This window comes from Arvicanthis niloticus, chromosome 21, assembly GCF_011762505.2.
Source record: "Arvicanthis niloticus isolate mArvNil1 chromosome 21, mArvNil1.pat.X, whole genome shotgun sequence".
NCBI classification, from domain to species: Eukaryota; Metazoa; Chordata; class Mammalia; order Rodentia; family Muridae; genus Arvicanthis; species Arvicanthis niloticus.
The window spans coordinates 25,656,519-25,682,245 of record NC_047678.1 but is presented as its reverse complement, the minus strand read 5'-3'; the positions used below and the strand labels follow the sequence as shown (position 1 = coordinate 25,682,245).

The window sequence follows — 25,727 nt, the reverse complement described above, 5'->3', positions numbered from 1 at the left end:
TTTCTGCCATGTTCTTTTTTTATGGAAACCTGAGATCTGGGTAATGGTTGGACACTGCCCTCATTCAAGTGTCTTTTTCTTCCCACTAAAATCCTTTTTAAAAGTTTGTTTCCCTTCAACTCTTCTTAAAATTCCAGAATTATCACTATGGTATGACATGTTTTCAAGTAGGCCCCAGTAATGCCCTACAATGCACACAGACAGACTCTTTAAGGCATTCTTAGATCATTAAGTGTTCAGAGCTTGTTACTTCCCTGGTGGAAAAGCTGTCTTTTTTTTTTTTGTATTTATTGTACCAACTAAATGTTGGTATTTACCTTTTTATCACTGAAGTCACACTGAGGAGAGACTTTCACAGCCCTTTTAAGTGGTGGATAAGGCAGCTTACCTTCTTTTTTCTCTGAATTACTATTCTAGAGCCTTACCATCTGGTACTTAGTAGTTGGTTTTTACATTTGTCTGTAATAAGTAGGAATTTACTTTTGCAAGGAGGAAGAGGAAATCTGCGAATTGGTGCCTGCCTGTTAAGCCCCTTTGTTTTATTTCCATAATGAAGCCTGTGCTGATGTTATCTTGGATATTTTCTGAGTTGTCAATAATGTATTAAACAAGATGCAGCCTAGCTGAAGACATAGTGTACTGAGTTGTACACTTGGGTTAGGATTCCGTTTCTGTAATACTGATATGTTGAAAGATGAGGAATGGATTTATTCTTTTGCACTGCAGATTAGTAGTTAGTTTTCCTATCACCCTTCCTACTGTATATTTTTGGAATCCTTGTTGAAAATCCATTTATAGTATATGCATAGACTTATTTCTGGGTTCTGGTCTGTTTCAATTTACCCATTTGTTCTGAGTTATTCAGTTTATTAGTGGACAGTTATTGATAGTAGTGTTCTATGATTTGTATTTGTATATTCAGGGTTAGAATTTTTTTTTTTTTTTCCTTTTTGACTTTCAGTTTTTTTCTGTTAGTCTAGTAAAGAGGTCTCAGTTTTATCTTTTCAAGAAGCCAACTCTTAGTCAACCCCACCCATTGTTGTTTTATTTACTTCTGTTCTAATCCTTGTGCCTAACTTTAGGCTCTCTTTCCTTCCTGCCTTCTTTCCCTCTCCCTCCCCCTTCTCCCCTTGCCTGTCCTCTTCTCCTTGTCCTCTTAGTTCTTGTTCCTACTCTTCTTCTTCTCCGTTACCCAGGGTCTCCTGTTACCCAGGCTAGCCTTGAGCTTTCTGTGTAGTTAGAGATGACTTTGAATGTGGTTCTCTTGCTTCAGCCTCGAGGGTTTGTGCATGCTAGATAAGTGTTCACCAGCCAAACTATGTTCTCAACTCTGCCTTTTCTGTTTTCTTGAAGTGTAAGGTAAGATTTTTTTTTTTAATGTAGGTATTTATGGCCAGCAACTTCCCTCTTAGTACTACGCTTGCTACATCCCGTAAGTTTTGGTATCAGATGGAAGACCTCTGGCAGGAGAATGTTTGTAATTGATTTTTTATTACATTGTTAAAGAAAAATGTTCAAACTTAAAGTATACTAGGAAGAACTTTCATTGAAGGGTAAAAGTGGAAATTTTTGTTCTATTTAAAGGTATCACAACAAATGAGATAAATTTTATAAAGGGTCTGATACTGTTTTTTGTCTACTGTATTTCATAATGGGGTAAGAAATTTATTGTGTTTGTCAAAGAGAACAAAAAATAGTTCTATATATTAACATAGTGAAATTGCCAATATTAACTCTAGGGTTAAAGAGACTGAATGCTTTTTTAGGAAAAAAAGGTTACTACTATGTAAAACATTGGTTTTTGTAGTGGACTGGATGTGTAGAAAGGAGGGTTGGTAGGCTTTTAGCAGTAACAGTATTTACTGATTTTTACCTTTTTTTTTTTTTTTTTTTTTTTAGTTTGAAGAAAGTGCTTAACATTTTGGCAAGTAAGAATTAGCAGATGATCTGGAATGGATGAGAGAGAGAAAACTGTAACATGTGGCTAACTTTATCATTCTAAAGAAAAACTTAACTCACAGTGCCCTGGTTACTACTAATGTGCTTCCTAGTTAACAGAAGCATAATTAATAATATATTTTCTTTGTGCCTGTCTTATTTCAGGTCACCTAGTATGCTTTCTAAGGTCATTCTTGTTATGCTATGTGGCAAAACATCTTATCTGTTTCATGAACGGCAAACTACCATATACCACCTAGTATCTATTCACTCACCTTTGGACAGACAGGGTTATTTCCAGGTTTTGGCTGTTAGAGAAATGCTGACCTGAACCATAGAGCCTAAGTATCTGGGTCCTTTTAATTGTATTGGCTGTGCCATTAGAGGCAAAACTACTGCACATGGTCAGTTTGTTCAGCCTTGTGTTTGTTTGTTTGCTTGCTTGCTTGTTTTTTGACAAAAGGTGTCACGCTCTGTTGGCCAGGCTGGTCTAGAACTCTGGACGTAAGTGAAAGATTGTGCAATTTTGTCATCTTGTGCTTTATTACTGAATACCATGAGGTTAATAGAATTATGCTTAATTATTGAGTACCATAAAGTTAATAGAATTAGGTATTACAGGTCTTCCTTAAAATACAGCTGTTCTTAAGAATGACTCAAAATACGGAGCTTGTATAAGGGAGGATTGCTAAATTTTATTATATGAAAATGGAAATTCTGTATTGTAAAAAGAAGGTAGGAGATCGGTCAGGAGAAAAGGTGTGCACTAGACAACAGATAACGGCCAAGGTGTCTATTATGTAAAGAGCTCTAACAGTTAAAAAAACCTGATAAATGTTCAAAGTACATAAAAGTAATTCCTATAAAATAGTAAAATCAACTCTACATGTAAGAGATATAATTCAGATTTACTCCAAGAAATGCAAATCAGAATACAGAGATGCCTTGTATTAGCTCTCACTGCTGGTCTAGCAGCCCACCTCAGTGATGAGGCCACAGGAAACCAGATGTCAGAAGGAGAGAACTAATGACTGTCGGTGTCCTCTGTCCCCACACATGTGCGGGTATGTGTGCATCCCATGTAGAGAGTCTGGTACTAGTCAACAAACTCCACAGATGGCATTTGCCTTTACCTTTTGTCTTCTATTGAGGAAATTTTCTTAGGCCATACCTCCAAACATGAAATGCATGTTTTACGGCTCATTGTTTGCAGCTGTTGAAAACCTATGGTTATTTACAAACTTACAGCAGTAAGAATAAGGAGCTTTCTGAATACTTGAGTGAAAGTGGATATATATTATTAATTAAAAAGAAGGTACTTGCATTCAGTGTTACCTTAAATCAAAGAGGAAATAAGAAACCATGTACCTTATCTGTACAGAAAGAAACAGAGGCAGGATAGGATGTGTTAGAAACAGGTTGGTTATAGAGAGATAGAAGAATGGAGGCCAGGAACAACTCTTCTGTTTTTACCTGATTTTAGTTTTGATAGAATTAAGTTACATTTTCATGTATTCAAGATTAATCAAGATGGTGTATGTGTATGAATATATTCCTTAATTCTCTGCTGCAGTGCTCTAGAATCTATAACACTTCTGAATATTACTTTCAATAAAAGGAAGCAAAACTTGCTTGAGAAATGGTTAATTCCAGTGCTGTGGTTAAGAAAATACAAAGGTAATCTTGGAGTATCTTATGCTAGAAAATAAAGAAATACTCAATAGTTGGTGAGCACAGGTCAAAAGGCCTTGTAAGCCAGCCTGCCTATTCAGTGCTCCCTGTGGGCCACATCTGGGACACCATAAGCAATAGAATGACTGTATGATATATGACAATCCATAGACTCATAGGAGGTCCATGACTTAAAATGTGGCTATAGGCATGTAAAGCCTACACAGAAATAGGAAAGAACCCACGGAGTCCATGTAGTTTATGTAGACAGAACAATTTGATAACAGTACTACTGGAAAGAAGTATCTACTGAAGAAAGTATTATAAAATACCTGATATTTTACATGGTTTCAAAGTAACTAAGTATATGAATGTATTAATTATAAATCTTTAAACAGTAATTTGATAGCCAAAAAATCCAACCTCATAGGTAACCATTTTAGTAAAGTGATCAAAATCCACTCCTCTATTCACAGGACAGTCACATTGTAATAATATGCCAGAGCTGCTGTGTGCTTTAAACAAAAGTTACTTTCTAGAGATGTAAGGCTAGAAGTCCAGAGTTACATGGTTACAGCACTGGCTTCTGGTGAAGTCTTTGTCAAAGACAGCCACCTTCTTGCTGTGTCTGCCATGGCTTTGTCTTCTATGTGCTCGTTCTCTGCTTCCTCTTTTTGTAGAGCCACCATTACCTCTGTAATGACCCTGTTTGTAATGCAGTGACATTGAAGTACAGTCAGCAGTCACATTGGAAATTAAGGTTTCAACAGAGAAATTTTGGAGGGGCAAAGTTTATTCTGTAGAAAGCATCTGTGTCTGTGGTATGTGCTGTGAAGGGTGCACCATTCTTTCACTGATGCATTATCTGAACTAATGAGAAACATCTAAATCATGATTTATAAAATGGGACTATTTTATAAAAATAATCTGCTTGTCTTAAAAAAAATTGGAGATAAACACATGAAAAGTTAGATCCTTGGTTGAGGTTGGAAAACAAAGGCTTAAACCAAGATCCAGGTAGCAGCCTCTTTCTTACAGTTTGAAACTGTTGCTTTTTCTTTTTCTGCAGTTTGTTTGTTGACAGAACATGTTTATTATTCTGTAGAGTTTCCCACAGCCTGTTCTTTGCTGAACTCATTCTTTGGAAAGTTTCGTATGTCCCTCTAGCTCCTGTGCCTGTAAATTGGAGAGAATAAAGAAGCGCTCATCTGAAAACCACTCACCCTCAGGATGGCATATGGAGTCTGATTCAGTTTGTCTGGGTTTCTGACTGTAGAAAGGAAAACAACAACCCTTCCCTTCTGATTTTTTTTTTTTTTTTTAAACTGTGCAGCGAGGCTAAGAAGCATTACTCTAGATCTGGTTTGAGAATCAGCACACTTCATCCTGCCCTTTAGAATTTTTATGTTGGTAATTTTGGCAAGTACAGTTGGCAGGCCATCTGTCAGCTTGAATATTACAAAAGCATTTGGGGATGTTCCTGTGTATTTTGGTATCTGTGTGTCTCTAGACAGAAGTGGCCTTTCAGCCTCTTTGGCCTGTGTGTTATTTCATAAGAATGTGGTCACATTTCCTTAGCCTTGCTGTGCTAGCATTTCCTCATTGGTAGGGCTGAACAGATTCTAATCTACGGGCCTGGCCATTCTGAGATGCATGCTGACCTCTGTTAGTCCTTTGCTAGGGTGTAGTCCTTGGAGAACCTCATCAGAAGAGACTTGACTCTGCTCGCACAGCTTCATTTACTGCCAAAATAGCTTCTGGTAGATACAAGCCTCAATCTCAGCACTTTCAGTGGAATTCATAGCTTTGCCTGTTCTTTGTAGAAAAGATATGATGGCAGATGACGGAGGGTTATTTTTCAGATCAGTTTATCTTTTGTGCTTCCAGTGGAAGATCATTTTAAAGGTGGGGGTAACATTCAGGGTGCATTCCCTTTCTGTTTGCTACATAATTGCTAATTAAGACAGAAAAGCTTACAGACTTTTTTTCCTATTACTACTTTAGTGTTTTAAGATATTTTCAAGAAATACCAAGATGTCAAAAAAAAAAATTGTTAGACACTTCTGAAGATCTAGAATGTGGTGAGACATATATATTAGTGCTCTCTAGAATCTGAATGCTTGTCATATACTCTGATAAACACTTTCTATGATGTTTGTCTCTTATTCTTGTTGAAACCAAAATAGGTATTTTTCCTAGGTTTCCTCTGAGGAAAGGAATTCAGAAGAACAAGGTGTTCTTGGTCACACAGCTGGGAAAACCTAGACTTGCAATTATGAGTTGAAGTTGATCAGGTCTGACATTGAATGTAGAGGTGGTTCTCGGGTGTAGTCCCTGGTCCAGAAACATCACCACTTAAACCTTGTTAGAAATGCATCTTCTTACTCAGACCTGCTGCTTCAGAAGTGCTGAGGACTCAGTATAGTAACCCATGCTTTGTAAAGCCTGCTCTTACTTCCTAGAAAGCCGTGAGGACTAGGAGCTAAAGCATTTCCATTTCTTCTTTTAAAGCTGTAGAACTCCTTGCTTAAATTTAGCTTTTTGTTGAAACCAGAGTACCTGTATTTGAAGTTGGAGGAGCTTGCTGTCTTGTCCCATCCTAAGCTCTGAAGCTGTTTGGTTTGATGCATGTTACACCATGGAATATGGTACGTGTGGGCATGAGTAGGCTTACAGAATGATACAGGAAAATACTGACTGCCTCCTCAACCAGCACATCAGTGGAAGACATTTGTGTGGGTGGGCCCTGGGAGTTGTTTGGATATTCTGGGGATCCGAATTCCACTCTTAATGGTAATGTGTGGGTCTTTCTGTATATAGTGCTTAATGTAGGTATCAAAGGTACACATTCTACCTGGATTATGCTGTTACTTCTAGACCGGATTATTCAGTGGCCTTTACTTTTGGCTTTAATCTACACAAATTTTTTTAAAAAATGTTATTTGTAATTTCTAGGTGGTTAAGAATGGCTGCTTATGTCCATCCCAGGAGTGCAAATGGGCATCAACATGTGGTTCTAGAGATTGATCCTGGGCTTCCTACCAATTAGGAAACATCTCCAGCAAGTTGAGCAATTCCTTTTAAAATTAAGTCTCCTTGGTTCAGAGATCACAGTTTTTATTTGGACCTGCTTTCATTTTGGCTCTTTTTAAATTTTTTTTTTTTGTCTATGCCTTCTTCACATTCACGTCGTGATTGTTAACTTTAGCTGTATGTTAGACTTAACATGGGGAATTTTAAAAAATAAGAATGTTTTGGCTTCACTCCTGATCTAATGATTTATGCTCTCTGGAGGTGGTGGCTGCATAGTTATGTTCATAAAAAAACGTAAAAAGACCTATATTGTAATAGACTACTATAGATGTCATATGCTTAAATAATAGACATTTATGTCTCTAAGTTCTGGAGAATGTGAGGAGCAAGGTCAGGGGATGCTGTGTGATACAGTTCCAGGAGAGGGTTCTCCTGCTCAATTCCTTACATGGTGAGTAAGGGAAAAGAAGCTTTCCTTGTCTTTCTTTGAAACGTAGTTAACCTATCTTGAAGGCATTATTCTCAGAACCTACTTAACTTCCTAAAGGGGTTCTCTGAATTCATCCCTTTAAGGGGTTGGGACTTCAGTGTGAATTCTAGGGGCACAGTTCAGTCTATAGCAGCTTCTGTGCAATTTGGATATGTGTTACATTAGAAACCGGTGTCTAGTAGTGCTTGCTATATAAAATAAAAATTAAATCCTGGACTCTGTAAAATAAAGTCTGTCTTCAGTGGAACTATGAAGGCATCTAATGAATAAAGACCAACATTTAAATTAATTATTTATACACTCTAAATATTTGAAAGGTTTACAGTATATGTGTTTGTGTTTTGATATTACTTGACTTTTGAATTAATTCACCTTTGTAGAATATAGATCGTGGGGGTAGTGGTGGTACCTGTGGGCTCTTGTTTTTATTTTATTTTTTTATTTTTTTAATATTTTATTTATTTATTTTATATATATGATGAGTACACTGTAGCTGTCTTCAGACACACCAGAAGAGGGCACCAGATCTCATTACAGATGGTTGTGAGCCACCATGTGGTTGCTGGGAATTGAACTTAGGACCTCTGGAAGAACAAGCAGTGCTCTTAGCTGCTGAGCCATCTCTCCAGCCCGAGCTCTTGTTTTTAAAAGGCTAGTTTGTTGCATGAGTTAGTGGTCCACAGTGTAGTAGTTTAAAAAAAAGGAAGACTCTGAAGAAGAGAATTTAAGGTACATTAAAGTTTAGGTCCCTTCCTCACCCCCCACTGGAGATGAACACCAGAGCTTCAGTTGCAAAGCAGGTTCGACCACTAGAGGGTGTCTTTATCCTTCAGCCTTCAGGATGTTTAAGAGCAAACAGGAGATAAGCATGTCTGACAGCAGAGAGCATAGACATATGGACTTCTTTAAACAAGATATGGCAGCCACAGTATCTCTTAAGATGCATTTACCTTCAGATGAACTTGATATTTTTATATTTTGTATTTCTCAAAATTTAACCCCCTAACTAAACCATTCAGGCTTTAAAAGATGAAATAACTTCTCATTTAACTAAGAAAGACTCAATTCTTGCTTAATAACATAAGAATAGTGTGCAGCAGCTGTGAACTGCGCCTGTAGTAGCTGTACATTTAATAGCCACACAAGGGTGAATGTTCCACACCTCTCCATTTTCACTCTATTTTTTTCCCCTGTCCTTTTGACTTTAACTATTCTAGTTGATTCTGGTATTTCAGAGTGGTATCTTATTGTGGTCTTAATTTGTATTTACCATCTCTTGCCTACATTATTAGTCTATCTTCTTAGTCCTGTTTGATGAGAGTCCTAGCCTTTGGGTTGGTGGAAATTAGTGCCTTGTTAGTTTATTCTAAATGGATTTCCCTGGTTAAGTCAGAAATAGGGGTGGACGATAAATAGCTATTAAGATAGCTAATAAGATAACTTAGGCCGGTGTCTGCAATATTCTATCTTTCTACAGTTAATGGAAACAGTAATTCTAATTATTCTATCAGCCCTGTAGAAACGCTAACCCAGCTCTGCCCCCCCCCCTTCCCCCCGGAAATATAGTTTCTACTACTAACAACTTGCAGGCTACTTAATCTCTAACCTAAATTTATTTTATTTCTCTATATCTTACCTGTTCTTTCCAAGTTTCTTATTATGTAAAACCTAGTAAATACCGGGATACACTTCTCCTTCTGTCTGATTCCTGGGTCTTTTTTGTGTCAATGAAATGAAATCATTAAACAGGTAGAGATATGGTGGATATAAAATCACAAGTGTATACAGATTTTACCAGAACCTCGGAGCTACTCCTTAAAGGCTGCTTACTTTCCTGATCAGATTGTTCTGCCCATCACCCTTATTTTTGATCCCTAAAGAAGGGTCAGCAGTTTTACTTTTGTACCTGGGATCCTAGAATGAGTCTGAAAGGCGAACCTGGTTGGAAACAGATGGAGACAGATTACAGCAAATTTCAGGTTGTAAGAAAATTGTCTTTAGGATTTATTTTGGAAATCTTTTTTAAACAAAGAGAACATTCTCTTAGGGGGAGGGAAATGGGACCTGTGTAGAACTTACTGTGACTACACCTGAATTTTAATAAGCTTGCCCTATCAAGAGAGAACCGGGCGCTCAGACAACCAGGGGTGCTCTGAGGCTCACTGTATTATCTGAGACACGGTTTCTGTTGTAAAACAAAAGCATGAAGCTCTTTCAGTTCTTCCTGACTTGGGTCTCATTCCTAAGAAGCCCAATGCTGCCTTCTCCGCCTGTGTAGTCGGCACCTCTGCCCCTCAGGGTGATGCCTCTTCATGAGCATCAAAGGTACTGCTGCTGTCTTTCCTCAGTGAATTACCTCAAATGCTTCCTTTTTTGGGCTAGTATCTGACTTATGTTCTGATTTTAGAAGTGTCTCTGTTCAGCAGTTAGGATAAGCAGTTCCTAGAGACAGTTCTCTCTGATGTGCAGTCTCCATTCATTCATGGAGGCCTGCCCCTACATGCCTGGTTGCTAATTGTCTCATTTCCAGATAAGCTTCTGCCTTACTGAGGACTCACTAAGTAATGATGGTAAACTCCATCCAGCATTCTGGGCAGGACTTGCATAACGGTTTGCTTTCTCGCCATTAGTTCTCCCTCCACTTGTGAGCATACTTGAGACAGGAGATGTGGTTACAGCTGGAGAGGATCTCAGAACAGCCCTTGATATGTAAGCTTAGAGAGCTGTCATCACATTCCTTTCATCTTATCCTTCATCATTTGAAGTCTTAGTTCTTGAGGGTTTCAGCTCTTTTGGGCCAATGGAATTCCCTTGAAGGGTTTTATATAAAGTGTGCTTAAATGTAGACCCTTTATATATGCACCATTTGCCTAAAGATTACTTGAAAAATTTGAATAAGGCTCTTACACTGTGTATTGAGAGGCAGAGTTAGTAATTTTCAATACCTTTGTTTTCATCTTGGGTCTTAACCCGAGTCTTAAGTGTATTAGGTATCAGCATATACTCTAATACTGAACTATACTTCCAGCCGTGGGTTAAAGATAGGAAATATATGGTAATGGAAACATGATTTTAAGTCTAACCTATTTTGATAAGTAAATTTTATATTGACATACTTGAGATGGTTCAGTAAAGGCCTTAGAGTTAAATTTGTTTTATGAATTTGAAAACAGGACATTTCAATGGTTCTAGGAAAGTCTCAGATTTAGTCTCTTTACTTAGTTATATGAAAATATGCTGCAAAATAATGTCAAGGCTTTCACAAGTGATCTAAGATTTCTTCAGAAGTGTGTCACTAACATTCTTTATTAGAAATATGACATATTGGCCGGGCAGTGGTGGCGCACGTCTTTGATCCCAGCACTTGGGAGGCAGAGGCAGGCGGATTTCTGAGTTCGAGGCCAGCCTGGTCTACAGAATGAGTTCCAGGACAGCCAGGGCTACACAGAGAAATCCTGTCTCCAAAAAGAAATATGACGTATCACTACTGTTTACATTACGTAAAGAACTCAGTAATGCCTTTCTAATAACTGACATTAGGAAATAAATATTCTTTCTGCCCCAGAAACATGATCGTGTTGGTGGAAGACTCTGTCTCCACTTGGCTGTTTACTTGCTTTCTGGTTTTGTTTGTACTAAATCAAAAGAATTGTTATACATACATAGTAGTTCAGTGTACAGACACTAGCAGTAATAAAATTGTGAATTATTTATTATTTGTTGTTTTAAAGAGTAGTTACTTAAACATCTTAGGAAATTATTTTGTTCTGAAAAAATTGATAATTTCAGCTCAGAAACCCATGTCTTAGCAGGAGTGGGATGTTTTAGCTTCAATGTTATTTCAACAGGTAGCTTGGGCTGTTGGCAAAAGTTCTCAGTTTGAGTAGTGAAGAGCCTGTAGCTGTCCTTTCCTTCAGGTCTGTGTAAGGAATCTCAGCTAGCACCAAAGACAAATCTGAATTGGATATTTGTTTCTAGAATTGTGATGAGCACTACTGATACATGTTTATAAAACAGAATGAAATGTCATCATTGCTGCCATTTCAGTGACATGCTCTGCATGTTCCTAACCCACCAACTAACCTGTGCCATCTTTCACCTCTGCTTGGCTGGTCTCTTGAGCTCGGTTTTCTCATGGTGTGAGACTTGCTGTTTAGTCTTGCTTGCTGTCAAGGTGTTTGGAAGTGTAGCCAGGTGTCCTGAAAAGAGAAGTGAACAGAGGAACAGCTAAGTGGAGAAAGCTTAGAGAGAGCTCTTGTTCCTGGAATTAACATAAGGACTTTATAGGATTACGATTGTGCATACTCATCAGGATCTGAGAGAAAAGCATCTATCTGTTTTGAGTCTTATGTGGCTGGAGAAATGAAATAGCATCTTTAAAAAACACGATGTGAAGAGTTTATATTAAACCTGGTGTTAACAGGTGTCCATGGTTTTGAAATTTGCTTTCAAGAAAACTGTCAGTATTGAGTTGTTTTAGATACCCCCAGTTGATCTCAATATACTTCCTTAAGTGGAAAATAAATTGCTGTGAATGTTTTAGGTTTTCATTTATTCTAGATGCCATTCTACTAGTATGTTGAAGTAAGTTTCTTTGTTTTTGTTCCTAGGTTGCACGATTTCAAAAGATCCCTAATGTTGAAAATGAGACAATGATCCCTGTACTGACGTCCAAGAGAGCAAGTGAGTTAGCAGTCAGTGAGGTTGCAGGCCTTCTCCAGGTAAGTGGCCCGGGCTGAGGGGGCCGGGGTGGGGTGGGAGGGCTAAGTCGGTGCTGGCCTGTTCCATCCTCTTCAGTGTGTCTTCACACTGCTCTGTGCTGTCCAGCTTCATAGCCCCCACGTAAGCATGAAGACACATGACAGGAAATGTGATCAGAGTATTTAAACACGTGTAAGTAGCTGTGTGTGGTAGCTGGGCCCAAGAGGAGTAGTATGACCAGCATCTGCTTGCTCTGTGTATCACTTGGCTTAGGAAAGTAATTAATTTAATTAGTAATATAAGTGCTGTTAGGATTTTTTTTTAAAATTTAAATAGATTTTTTTTTCTAAGATAAAGTCAAAGCTAAGTACAAGTTCAGGGTTGTCAATAAGTATTAATTAGGTAATTCTCTAGTTTAAATAAGTACAGTCTAGTCAAACATGAAGAAAAGAGTATTTTTAATTTTCAGCCATTTTAATTGTTGTTTCAAAAACATTGGTATTCAATTTTGAGAAAATTGTATTTTGTACTTAGTTTTAAAACCACTTATTTTAAATAAATTTATGTTTAGAAAGCTTGATTACTGAACTCTTATCAACTTGCTGGCCAATAAAATTAGCCATTTCTGGGATGTTGTAATTTCATTTTTTTATGACTGTTAAAACCATGATAGCAACTGAAGGACTTATATGATTTTGCAATGTCCTAAAAACAAAATCCTGTTAACTTTATTATTCTGATATAATTTTGGGGGGGAGCAGTTTGAGACAGGGTTTCTCTGATAGCTTTGGCTGTCCTGGAACTCAGAAATCCACCTGCCTCTGCCTCCCAAGTGCTGGGATTAAAGGCGTGCGCCACCACTGCCCAGCTATTCTGATATAATAACATAATCTAGGAGCAAACAAACAAACAAACAAAAATCTCAGCCTCAGGTTTAATAAGCTCGGAGAACAGGAAGGGAATTTGTAGCCCACTGAGTATTCTTTTTGAGACACTAACTTTAGAAAAAAATAATTTAAAACTAATTAAAATATGAATTATGACCTACTTTTATTAATTCTTTTCTCCATAGAAAAAGAAAAACTGATTTGTTGCTCACTGAAATAAAATTCATATAAAATACCAGCATACTTGTAACGACTTAATCTTTGATAATTGTATACATGGGTGTAATGTATTCTGGCTACACCATTCCTCTGCCCTCTTATTCACCAGTCCTGGCCTTCCTCTTAAGTCCCCATCCCACTTCCATGGCCTTTGTTCTTTGGCCCACAGGGTTTAGCTAGGACTAGGTGGGTGGGCTAGCATAGCGCACTGTGGCCATATCACTTAGGTCAGTGACTTCAAGCAACTCCTACCAGTCATTAGCTCCCCTGGTAGGGCAGAGCTCCATGAACCCCCACCCCTATTTGTATCGGCATCTTTACTGACCCTGTGTTGTTCAGGCCCTGTGCAGGCATCTATAGCTGTTGTAACTTCCTGAGTACCTCAGCCATGTCATGCTTATAAGACAGTAGCTGTGTCCTGTCTATACGATGGAGTTTCTTGGCTCTCTTCTCCTAGTTTGCCTCTTATGTCTTCCCTTCCCCTCTCCTGCAGTGTTTCCTAAGCTTTGGCAGAGGCGATTTTGGATGCCCTGGTTGATGCTAGGCACTCAGAAATTAGTTATGTTCAGGTCCTTGACTAGCCATGAAAGTCCTCATTCACTGCTATTCATGGTAAAGAGAAGACCAAGTATGGACACAACACTAGCCTATGGATATAAATACGAATTTAAGAGACAGCTTGACATGTCCACTTAACAAAATAAAACTAAATTTAACTCTAGACTAGTTTTAAGTATTTTGACAAGTGTGACTAATCAGAATCTTACCCTGTAGCTTAGAACTCACTCTGTATTTCAGATTGGCTTCTAATGTAAGATAGTTCTCTTGCCTCAGCTTCCCGAGTACTGGTATTATGTGTGACCTAACATGCCTGTTAAAATATATAGCATTTTTATTGTTCCAGAAAGCTTTTCCTTGTCACTTTATAGTTAATCTTGTCTGAGTATAACTGTGGGTCCCATACAAAACCTCTGGGAAAGTTTCTGTGATTATTAGAGGCTGGAGAGATGGTTCAGTGGTTAAGGTTCTTGCCAAGGACCCAGGTTCAGTTCCCAACACCCACTTGGTTGCTCAAAAAAATCTGTAACTCCACTGCCCTCTTCTGGTCGTTACAGGCAATGCACGCATGTGATACACTAAATAAATGTGCAGGCAGAGTATTGGTATACATTTAAAAAAAGCTTCTTTTAATGTGATCATGTGCTATGTATTCTTTTGTGTGTTCTTTGTTTGCTTTCTAACATTTTAAATGACTTTTAATGTAAAATTTAATAGGCTGATCTTCAGAATGGCTTAAACAAATCTGAAGTTAGTCATAGACGAGCTTTCCATGGCTGGAATGAGTTTGATATCAGTGAAGATGAACCATTATGGAAGAAATACATTTCTCAAGTAAGATACTCTCCCCTCCATCTCTGCTGTATAACTTACGTCAACTTTATAGTTGTGAATCTCCTGAGATTTGCTTACAGAAAAAGGAAATAACTTTTTTACAGTGTTTTTTTTTTTTTTCTTTAAAAATTTACATGTTAAGTAAATTAGATTTTTTATAGTTTTAGTTTTGACTCTTTATCTAATTTTCGGCAAAAGACTGATGAGAGTGAGTATAACTTACAGGGCAGCGTTTTCTCACTGCTGCGCTGTCGCAGGCAACACTGGATAGTGGCTCCTTTGTGGATGGTGAGCTTGGGCTTCATAGTTAGAGGAGGCTGATGCTGTTGAAGGTAATCTTGGCCAGCTTAGAAAATTATTAGTGTATAATTATATCCTGAATGCCAGGCATAAGCTATACTTTCTTTCTTAGCAACTCTGTAATTTCCATTTGCTTCCATTGGTGATGACCTCAGGAAATAGCAAGCTCACAGTAGATTATGGCCAATCCTAAGTACCTTTGTCTTAAGGTTTAGCAAAGGTTTACTATAGCTTTAAAAAGTCTAGTAACAATTACATTAGTATAAAAAGTTGGATAGTTCTGTGGCTGGTTTTAACTAGGAAAGTTCGGTGTGCTAAACAAATAGCTGTGAGCCGTGGTTCTCAACCTTCCTAATGAAGGCACTGTCAGGTAAGGAGCAGGGCTCTGTACGTGTGCTTCTAGAAGTAAGGCAGCAGAGCTGAAGCCTGAGGAACTGTGTGGTTGTGTGTGCCTTGTTTTCTAGATTGATACTTAATTTTCTTTTTCTGAAAAGGAACTGTTATGTAGCTTTTAAGGAATAACTCTCTTTTTTGTTGCTTGAAAATAAACCACCTGTAGACTCTGGTAATTTTATAGCAATGTCCTTTTTAAAAAACAAAGCCTTTATTTAGATAAAGTAGAATTGTTATTCATATAATAAGAGTATCGAGTTGTCTGCTTTTACCTTCCAGTTTAAAAATCCCCTTATCATGCTGCTCCTGGCATCTGCAGTCATCAGCATTTTAATGCGCCAGTTTGACGATGCCGTCAGTATCACTGTGGTAAGAAAAGTCTTTCAGTTTTTAAAGTTTGATATGTTGGTTATTTTTATAAATTGAGTTTGGTTTTTACTTTGGAAATAAACCCGCTTTGAGTTGTGATTTGTTGTTGTTCTGGTTTGAGGTGGAGGTCTCCCTCTGTTGCTCAGGCTGGTCTTGTCCTCCTGGGCTTAACTGTGCTGTTTTGTCAGTTTGCCAGGTAGATGTAATTACAGGCAAACACAGTCACTCTCACAGACAGGAAATATTTTATAACTTTCTAGTTAAATTAAAATGTCTGTTGCTTTTCGGTTGAAAGTATTTTGACTAATCAGGGAATCTGTGATGTCAAAACTATTTTGATCATACTGAATTTTTCTTGTTACTATAGGCTTTTTGTGTTAATGGCAAAAATTATGATATATAAGACTGAGCTGTAGCACAATTGGAAGTGGCTTTAAGCTGTATCAGTAATCGTGTTTCCTTTGTTGTTCTCTGAACCATTTTACAGTTGGGTGTGGGAGTGCACAGCACTAATGCCACCAGCCATGCTGCTTGGGAGGCAGGGGAGGGGTAAGAGCAAGCCCCAGGGCATTGTGGGCAGCATAGTGAAGGAAACCCTTTCTCATGTGTCTGGAATGTTCTTGACAGAGGAATAAAATTAATTTTATAAAATTTGATGTTCTAGGGTGTTAGGATATCCAGGGGGCCCTCCACCCTCTGAGAGGTGAAGGGGAAGAGAGGGGAGGGACTGTATGAGGGGAAGACCAGGAGGACTGGGGGGCAGCAGTCGGGATGTAAAGTGAATAAATAATTGATGGGAAAAATGTGCCCCTGAGTATAACATTTCCAGTAGTCTGCAATGACTAGGAGCATGCACACATTGAAGAACACTAGTTGTCTCAAGGAAGGGCAATTGTGAGGTGAACCAGCCTTTTACTTAAAAGAATAATGTTGCTAGTGATATGAATAGGCAAAACCCTAATGTTATTAGTAATGAATTTTAGCAAATTTAAATTTATTAAATATGTCAGCATTTGTATTTGAATAACTAGATGAACCAATATTTTCTGAATGTTTCGTGTCTGGCATTATCAAATTTCAGTAGATAAAGATAGGTCAATGGGCTCAGTTGAAAAAAGATAGGTAGGTAATAGATTTTAATGTGGCAGATTATGGAAAGCTCATTGATACAGCTTTGCATTGCACAATACTTATATTTAAGTAATCTTTGTTGAGTTTTAATGTGGTAGATAAAAATGTTTGTATTTTGGAAAAGCAAATACTCCTTCCTTTTCTAACTTTTTTCCTGAGGATTGATTTATTTTTCTTCATAGCTTATTTAAAAATTCCCATATTATGCTGCTTCTGCCTAACACATCAGTTGGATTCTAGCTTTCTGTAGAAAAAGTGGGGTCTAGGTTTAGCTCAGCAGTGGAGACAGCCCTTGCCTACCATGCATTGACAAATCAGCACTGGGGGAAGTGGGGGTGATGGCTTTTCCCGCAGTTTGTATCTAGCTGTTGGTGTTAATATGTATTGGATTTCTAAATTCTTTCCACAAATAAGTATGTGGGAAAGAAATAAGTAATTAATGTGTTACCTGTAGCAGATGTTAGCCACACAAACCAAAAGCTAGTCCTTAATTTGGGAGAACTTGGGTGGATTCAGAAAGATTTGGAAGCTGTCATGAGGATGGTTAGCTATTTAAACTCATTCTTCTCCCTCAGGCCCTAAGGGAAATTGATTTCTTCTCTCACTAGTTTTAGTGCTAAATTTCATTCTTCTGGGACTTCACAGCCAGAGAAACACAGTGTGGCTAGAAGTTATTTCTTGTTAATGTCCGATTTTAAAAGGCTGTCTGTTTTTCTAGGCAATACTCATTGTTGTCACTGTGGCCTTTGTTCAGGTGAGTAATCTGTTTTTCCAAGGTAAAATTGGTATATTAGTTGATTATTTAAAAACAATTTAAAGTAACTCATGTAAATTAACATGAACTTACTATTGGATGGTATTGTGTATCCTGATTATTATTTTTAAAACAATTTTAGGTAATAGCCAACTGTGGGATTTGTGAGAGGAAGGCACTGCTTTATTTACTGAGATGAACACAGCCTACTTTTTTTTTTTTTTTGACTGAAATAGATGGAAACAAAAACCACAGCAATATAATCCACCATTACACTTTTAATTTTTCCAGTTATAATATTGGGCAGGTATCTATCAGGACTAAGTCTAGATGAACCAACAAAGAGTGAGTGTAGAGCTGAGCAGGCATTTACTGGATAGCATCTGAGGAGCCCTCCTAGATGACCGTGATGAGTTCTCTTAGTTAAAAGTGTAATTTTCACCGTGTTAGTTCTTAACCTTATTAGTCTTGTTAGGTAATTAAAAGTTACTTTTTTATTATTGGTAATCCTTTATGCCCCTTCTAAAATTTCTTATTTTCCTCAGAAGGGGTGATTATACTTCCTGTTCAGTATAGCCATTCAAACAGCAAAAGAAACATGATAAGTTTTCTCTTAAAGATTATTCTGAATAATTTGGAGATTGTCTCATGATTTCTTCTTTCTCAGAGTGTTCAGGTGAGGCAGGAGGATTATGGATTCAAGGCCAGCATGGGCCACACGTTAACTATTGAACAAAGAAGAGGGGAAAAGGGAAAAAAGGAGGGTGCAGAGAAGAGAAGAATCAAAACACTCCAGCCACGATGTCAGCTTAACAAGTATAGGACTAAAAAACATGCAGGCTTAGTTTTAGAGGGTTGTTTTATGTTCATTTAAATGTTTGAAGCTTATGTATGTTTTAGAAGCTTCTAAATACTATCAGGTCTCACTTTGAATATTGCTAACAAGAGTAGAAGGAATAATGTAGTGTAGGGAGCAGTGTAACAATGCTGTGTGTCCTGAGATCCGTGCTCTGATTCTCAAGACAGTGATTGCAATTATCCTTACATCATGTATAATTTATTTCCTTTTGCCACTGCCCTGGTATAAAGTAGTTCCGGACACAGTAAGTTACTAGGCCTGCAATAACTGGGTATGGAGAGCCAGCTCAGTCTCAGCTGCTCTAGTAGACCACCAGTGTTCATGTTCAGGTTGATGGGTCAAGGGCGGGTCATCGTCTAACATCTGCAGTCAAGTGAGTGGTGTGCTTCATGCTGGAACCCTCTCATAACCCCTAACCCTAAATTATGGCAGTTCCCTCTTGGATCTTAGTTAATATATTAGATGTATGAGAGAGTTCATATAGGAATTACCACTGTATGAAAGACCCTAGCAGCTTGCCCTTTTTGGAAAATAAAGAGTTCCTATCTCAACATACCCAACATACTTTGAGTTTAACATAGCCAATATGGAGATTTACATGGAGTGTGATATGTAGTTTAAACGTAGCTGGGATCTGTTGTTGATATCTCAAGGGTAGTTTTATTTGATGCGGCGTTAGCTACTTTTTCACTACTGTGATCCAATACCTGACATAAAAAGTAACTTGAGGGAGAAAGTGTTGAGTTTAGGGAAGTTGAGGTGGCAGGAGACAGGAGCTTGAGGTGGCCACTTGCATTTAAGTCTGCAGGTAGGGAGTTGAGAGCTGGCAGCAAGTGGGTTAGAGTATAAAACTTTAAGGTCAGCTTTAGTGACCAGCTTCCTCCAAGAAAGCCCCACCTTCTAAAGATTCTACAACTGTCAAAACAGCACCGCCCTCTGGGGACCAAGTATTCACACACATGAGCCTGTGTGTAGTGACAAACAAATAAAAAGGATTAATACAAAACAAAACACACAGAAATTTATATGTGTTTTTGTTTTAATACCAGATGTGGGCTGCTTCTAACAATCTGCAGCAGCTGACTGATTTGCCTCATGCTCTAGCATAGGCATGATTTCCACAGCTGCACATAGATTTCGAAGTTGTATGACCTTTGGTATTCTAGGAACTTTTCAGAGGGTGTATAAATGCTCGAGCCCCACTAGGTGGGGTTGTTGGTGGTTGGTCATTCAGGGAGGTTGGTTTCAGTTAGTAGTCATGCTCAAAGAAGAAGCAAGAAGAAATGAATTAGATTCAGGGATCCCCCTCCCTCTCTCTCCCCTCTATCCTTGTTTCTCTCCTGTCTAGTGTTAAGGATTGAAACTGGGAGGATGAAGAGTGGGAAAAGAAGAACCCACAGAGTAGCAGAGGCCAGCTGCACCTCTGGGACATTTTAACTTCAAAGCACAACAGATGGGAAATCAGAAGCCTCAAGAATTACCAAAAGTTTCATTTTTAAATTAATGATTTTTATGCAGATTTGATTTCTTTCCTCAAACATGTCTAAAACAGCAACAAAATATTTCACTTACAAATAAGTTAGAAACTATTCTTCCAACCATTTGTTCTTCTGCCCAGCCCTTCAAATCTCTGGCTATTCTGTATGCCATATGAATGATACTTCATAAATAACTTTGCAGAGATAAAGACTGGTTGCTTCTGTTCTCTTAGTTTCCAGAGACTGCAGTTGGTAATCTCAGTATTTTCTACCCATACAGAATTTTTTTGTATAAAACTTGCAAATTCTGCACTATGGTTGTATTTAGAGAATAACTAATAACTGTATATTTTATATTCTTGCTTACGTTTGTCCCTCTTGTCTTGGTAGTGGCTGATGTAGTTCCGAGATGCTCTTACGTAACTTTGCATTCTCATTGGAAGCAGTTGACGATGGGTAGAATTGGCAGTGCTAGCATGGCAGATACTTCATGACTCTATTTTCATTCTGCTTTTATCCCTCATCCTTTCATCTTTAGACCCACGCATTAGTGTGCACATTACAGACACGAGGCGAGCATAGCCTAGGCACTGTATGAGGGAAGCATGACCACTAATGCACTGTAGCCTACGTAGCGCGGCGAGATAGAGGACGTGTCTGAGCCATAGCTGTCGGTCATGTGTGTGGAAGACTATGCAACTGCAGAACAGCATCCAAGGGCCTCTCAGGAGCTTCCCTCTCTTATAATTCAGGTTGACGGGAAAAATGAGTGTCAGAATAGTTCAGCCACTTTGTTCTTTCTGAGCTAGTGTAGTTAGTGTGGGTAAACATTACATAGAAATTAAGATTTTGGCTTCTTTGGTCACTAAATACTAAATGTAAAATTATCTTAAAATGAGGCTCAATTATCTCAACTTTTATAATATACTCTTTGGACGCAATAATTGGTTTTCATCTTCTTCTACACAATCTTAGACTTTTAAAATATGTAATTGGGAATGTTTAATTTTCATAATTGTTTACTATAATTTAGGGACAAGTTTTTATGAATTAGGAATATAAAGATAAATAAATCAAGATATGAATTGGGAGAAAATTTTAAGCAACAATTTTAGATTAATATTTTAGTCTAAAAGGACCGTACATACTTAAATTTCTTTGTAAGTATTTTTGTTGATCTTAAATTCTACTTTTTCTCTAAATAGGAATATCGTTCAGAAAAATCTCTAGAAGAATTGAGTAAACTAGTGCCACCAGAATGCCATTGGTACGTTCCTTTTATTTGAGAGTTTTATACCTTAAAAAATAGAAATTGCATGTGACTAGTTACAATAAGCATTGTTCCTGCTTTATTCAGTATAGCAAACATTCTACTATTGATGATTTTGAGATGGCTTTATTCAACAGGTTTTTCTTCTTTTTTTACTCATGTGTATGCATGTTTATGTGCATGAGTGCAGGCATGCATAGGCCATGACATACCTGGGAAGGTCAGAGAAATGTTTCAGACGTTGGAGTTCACTTTTCATAGGTTCTGAGGCAATCTCTTCTCTAGCACCATATATTTTGGTCCTTCTGGGAACTTTTGAGGATTCTCTGTATTTCTGCCTAGTATCTTCCTGTAGGAGGGCAGGGATGTAGCTGATGGTACAGTTTGGCTCACTTGTGATTGAAGTGCTTCCCCCTAGGTACTCACTTATGTGCAGGAGTGAGTGTATGCTGAGCACTCAACTAAGCAAACAATGAATCAGCATCATGAAGTCAATCTCAAGACAGCCTCAGTGCTCGTGTTTGAATAGCTCATCAGTGATCAGCTATTTCCACTGACACCCCCCCAACACTGCAGTTCAATAAGAGCACACAGTTAATCAAGTGATTACAGTTTAGGGTTTTTTTTTGTTTGTTTGTTTGTTTCTTTTTTAAGACAGGTCTTACTACATAGCATTGGTTGGACTGAAACTTGCTATATAGACCAGGCCATCTTCAGACTCGGAGATCTGCTTACCTCTGCCTCCCAAATGCTGGGATTAAAGGAATATATCATGATGCTTAGCGTGTTTTTTTTTTTTTTTTTTTTTTTTTTTATTATTTTTATTTATTTATTTATTTATTTTTTAATTGGTTTTTTGAGACAGGGTTTCTCTGTGTAGCCCTGGCTGTCCTGGAACTCACTCTGTAGACCAGGCTGGCCTCAGACTCAGAAATCCGCCTGCCTCTGCCTCCCAAGTGCTGGGATTAAAGGCGTGCGCCACCACCGCCTGGCGATGCTTAGTGTTTTTAATTTTGTTTTTAAAGATTAATTTTTAAAATACTAATTTTTAAAGTTATTTAAAAGTGTGTGTGCATGTGTGTGTGTGTCTGAGGAGGAAGTGTTGGATTCTCTGGTGGTGACGTTATAGGCAGTTGTAAGTTGTCTGATGTGTGTGCTTGGGAACCATGCGTGGCTCCTTAGTCAGAGCAGCATGTGCTTTCTAACCACTAAGTGGTCTTTCTAGCCACAGTCACAGAGTCACTGAAGTTAAATGTCATTTTAAAGAGAAACAGTATGGTTTTCTTATCGTGATGGTTTCTGCTTCATGCTACAGTGTGCGTGAAGGAAAATTGGAACATACACTTGCCCGAGACTTGGTTCCAGGTGACACAGTTTGTCTTTCTGTGGGGGACAGAGTTCCTGCTGACTTACGATTATTCGAGGTAAGTTTAAAGTACATGTATATTGTTGAATAGATTTAGCAGTTCTAATGATTAACACAAAGTTTGTTTGAAATTTTAACTCACTACAAACTTTGATGTTTAAAATGAGATCAATAAAGATTATTTTACCCAGCATATTATCAAAAACCACAATAACGTTTTATAATTCAAAGTATTTCTGAGAACAAGAAAATAGATTGTCAGGAGCTAAGTCAGCAGAACCAGGGGAACACTGTGTGTGTGTGTGTTTTTATCAAATCATAATTTTTACTTTTTAACATGGGGGTTATAAACACAAAAATACAAGATGTGGGGAAGGGGATGATACAGGAGCATAGGTGTTCAGGGGGAGTACAGATATCTTTCAGAACAGGGTATCAGCTGGGTGAAGGTTCAGGGGTCAGGTCACTATGACTCTGCCTATGATTCACTTGTCCTTATCTAAGTTGGTACTATCCGCCAAGGCTGCCTATTTACCAGGTCTATGACTACTCAGGCTGGTAGATTTCAACAAAAGCTGCCTGTTTACAATAGTTTATAGCCCTCTGTTTCATTGTTTTTTCCATAGAGACCCAAGACTTTGTGTTAGCAGGCATGTAAGTCAGGCCTATTGCTGATTTTAGGCTTATGGCTGATTTTAGGCCTTCAGTATATAAGCAGGGCTGCCCCTGACATCTCCTGCCTTCCTCAAGTATAGAAGGGCTATGGCGATTCTAATCTTGCCAAGGCGGGGATAGAGACCTGACCTCCAGTAATTAAAGGGGACCTTGTAATGGCTCCAGTCCTCCTGTTGTTGGTCAGTGAGGCATGAGGGCCATACCCGTCCCGATGTCTTTTTCCTGGAGAGGGGAGTTAAAATGTCCTTTAACATAATTATAGGTCATATTTATTTTCATATTGTAAAATGTTAGTTAATCTGTTGAACGTTTTAAAAAACTGGATTCCTTTTTGAGAATTTCATATATGAACACTGTATTTACATAATTTTCCCCTTTTTCTCCCTCCTCCTTTTCCCAACCCCCCATACTTTTTGAATACATCTTATTGCTTAATTATTGTTTATATATGTATACGTGTATAAGTATATATGTTTATACAAGTATTGATAAATAAAGCGTTTTGGAAAAAAAATTCTAACTTCATCTTACTAACAATTATACATATTTCTACCGATAGGTTATGGCTATGCAATAAATCCTAGCTAATTCTCCCTGTTCCAACAAAACAAATTCCCCAACACTAGGGAATCCAAAAAGGTACCAAGGCGGTCCACTTCCACTGATGCCTAACCTCTTACCTCATCCCCCCTCCTTCAGTTACTATGAGCGTGTGCCCCCACCATCCTCCCATTCCTGCCTCCCTGCTCTCGAAATTCCCCAACACTAGGGAATCCAAATTTTTAGGCACCAAGGCCTTCCACTTCCACTGATGCCTGGCAAGACCACCCTCAACTACCTATACAGGTGGAGCCATGAGTCCCTCCCTTGGTGTTCTCAGGCTGGAGATTTTAGAATGGCTACTCCAGCTTGTTTCTTAGGACCATTTGCTTGAAAAATTGTTTTCCAGCCTTTTACTTTAAGGTAGAGTCTGTCTTTGTCACTGAGGTAGGTTTCCTGTATGCAGCAAAATGCTGGGTCCTATTTACATATCCAGTCAATTAGCCTATGTGTTTTAATTGGGGGATTGAGTCCATTGATGTTAAGAGATGTTAAGGAACAGTGATTGTTGCTTCCTGTTATTTTTGTTATTAGAGGTGGAATTGTCTTTGTGTGTCTATCTTCTTTTGGATTTGTTGGAAGAGGATTACTTTCTTGCTCTTTCTAGGGTATAGTTTCCCTCCTTGTATTGGAGCTTTCCTGCTATTATCCTTTGTAATGCTGGGTTTGTGGAAAGATATTGTGTAAATTTGGTTTTGTCGTGGAATATCTTGGTTTCTCCATCTGTGGTAATTGAGAGTTTTGCTGGGTATAGTAGCCTAGGCTGGCATTTGTGTTCTCTTAGGGTCTGTATGACATCTGTCCAGCATCTTGTAGCTTTTATAATATCTGGTGAGAAGTCTGGTGTAATTCTGATAGGTCTGCCTTTATATGTTACTTGGCCTTTTTCCCTTACTGCATTTAATATTCTTTCTTTGTTTCGTGCACTTGGTGTTTTGATTATTATGTGGCGGGAGGTATTTCTTTTCTGGTCTAGTCTATTTGGCATTCTGTAGGCTTCTTGTATGTTTATGGGCATCTTGTTCTTCAGGTTAGGAAAGTTTTCTTCTATAATTTTGTTGGCCTTTTAAGTTGGGAATCTTCACTCTCATCTATACCTATTATCCTTAGGTTTGGTCTTCTCATTGTGTCCTGGATTTCCTGGATGTTTTGTGTTAAGAACTTTTTGCATTTTGCATTTTCTTTGACAGTTGTGTCAATATTTTCTATAGTATCTTCTGCACCTGAGATTCTCTCTTCTATTTCTTGTATTCTGTTGGTGATGCTTGCATCTGTGACTCCTGATTTCTTTCCTAGGTTTTCTATCCTGAGGGTAGTCTCCCTTTGTGATTTCTTTATTGTTTCTACTTCCATTTTTATGTGCTCATGGTTTTCTTCAATTCCTTCACCTGTTTTGGTTGTGTTCTCTTGTAATTCTTTAAGGGATTTTTGTGTTTCCTCTTTAAGGGCTGCTACCTGTTTACCTGTATTCTTCTCAAATTCTTTGAGAGTGTTAGTTATGTCCTTCTTAAAGTCCTTTATCATCATCATTAGAAGTGATCTTAAATCTGAATCTTGCTTTTCTAGTGATACGGGGAATTCAGGACTTTCTTGTGTGGGAGAACTAGGTTCTAATGATGTCAAGTACCCTGGGTTGCTGATGCTTATGTTCTTGCGCTTGCCTTTCGAAGTCTGGATCTCCTTAGTGCTACCTGCCCTGTCTCTGACTGGAGCCTGTCTTTCCTATTAATTTGGTTGTATCAGAACTATGTGGGGTGGGTGTTACTACTGGGGTTAGAGCTAGGGCCCAAATCTGCTCAGTGCTCATGCGCAGACAGGAAGGAACCAGTGCTCCAGGCCAGGAGTAACTTCCTGGGTCCTAGTGGGTCCCAGTTACTCCCTGTTTTAGGCGGGTGTTGCTGTCTCCTTACCTAATATACTACCTGGGTTAGAGCTTCTAGGAGGCCTGCTTCCTCTGGGTTCTGTGAGATAGGGGGCAGAGCTGCCACCCGGGATCCGCTCAGTGCTCAGGCCCAGTCCAGAAGGAACCAGTGCTCTGGGCCAGGAGTGACTTCCTGGGTCCCAGTGGGTCCCAGTTTCTCCCTGTTTGTGGCTGGTGTTACTTTCTCCTTACCTAAGAAAGATACTGCTTGGGTTAGAGCTTCTGGAAGGCCCATTTCCTCTGGGTTCTGTGTGCAATTTTTGTTTTAATTAATCCCAGA

General features: G+C 38.4%; 1 protein-coding gene across 6 annotated transcripts in view; it reads left to right on the top strand.

Moving 5' to 3' along the window:
* The window catches only part of Atp2c1 (ATPase secretory pathway Ca2+ transporting 1), a 106,974-nt gene that overhangs the window by 42,707 nt on the left and 38,540 nt on the right, over positions 1–25,727 (top strand). For all 6 annotated transcript variants that reach the window (XM_034483827.2, XM_034483832.2, XM_034483830.2 and 3 more), the window contains 6 exons: positions 11,743–11,853; positions 14,215–14,331; positions 15,304–15,393; positions 17,243–17,278; positions 20,821–20,882; positions 22,201–22,309. In XM_034483827.2, coding sequence (XP_034339718.1) covers positions 11,743–11,853; positions 14,215–14,331; positions 15,304–15,393; positions 17,243–17,278; positions 20,821–20,882; positions 22,201–22,309 — 525 coding nt within the window. The remainder of the gene's footprint in view (positions 1–11,742; positions 11,854–14,214; positions 14,332–15,303; positions 15,394–17,242; positions 17,279–20,820; positions 20,883–22,200; positions 22,310–25,727) is intronic.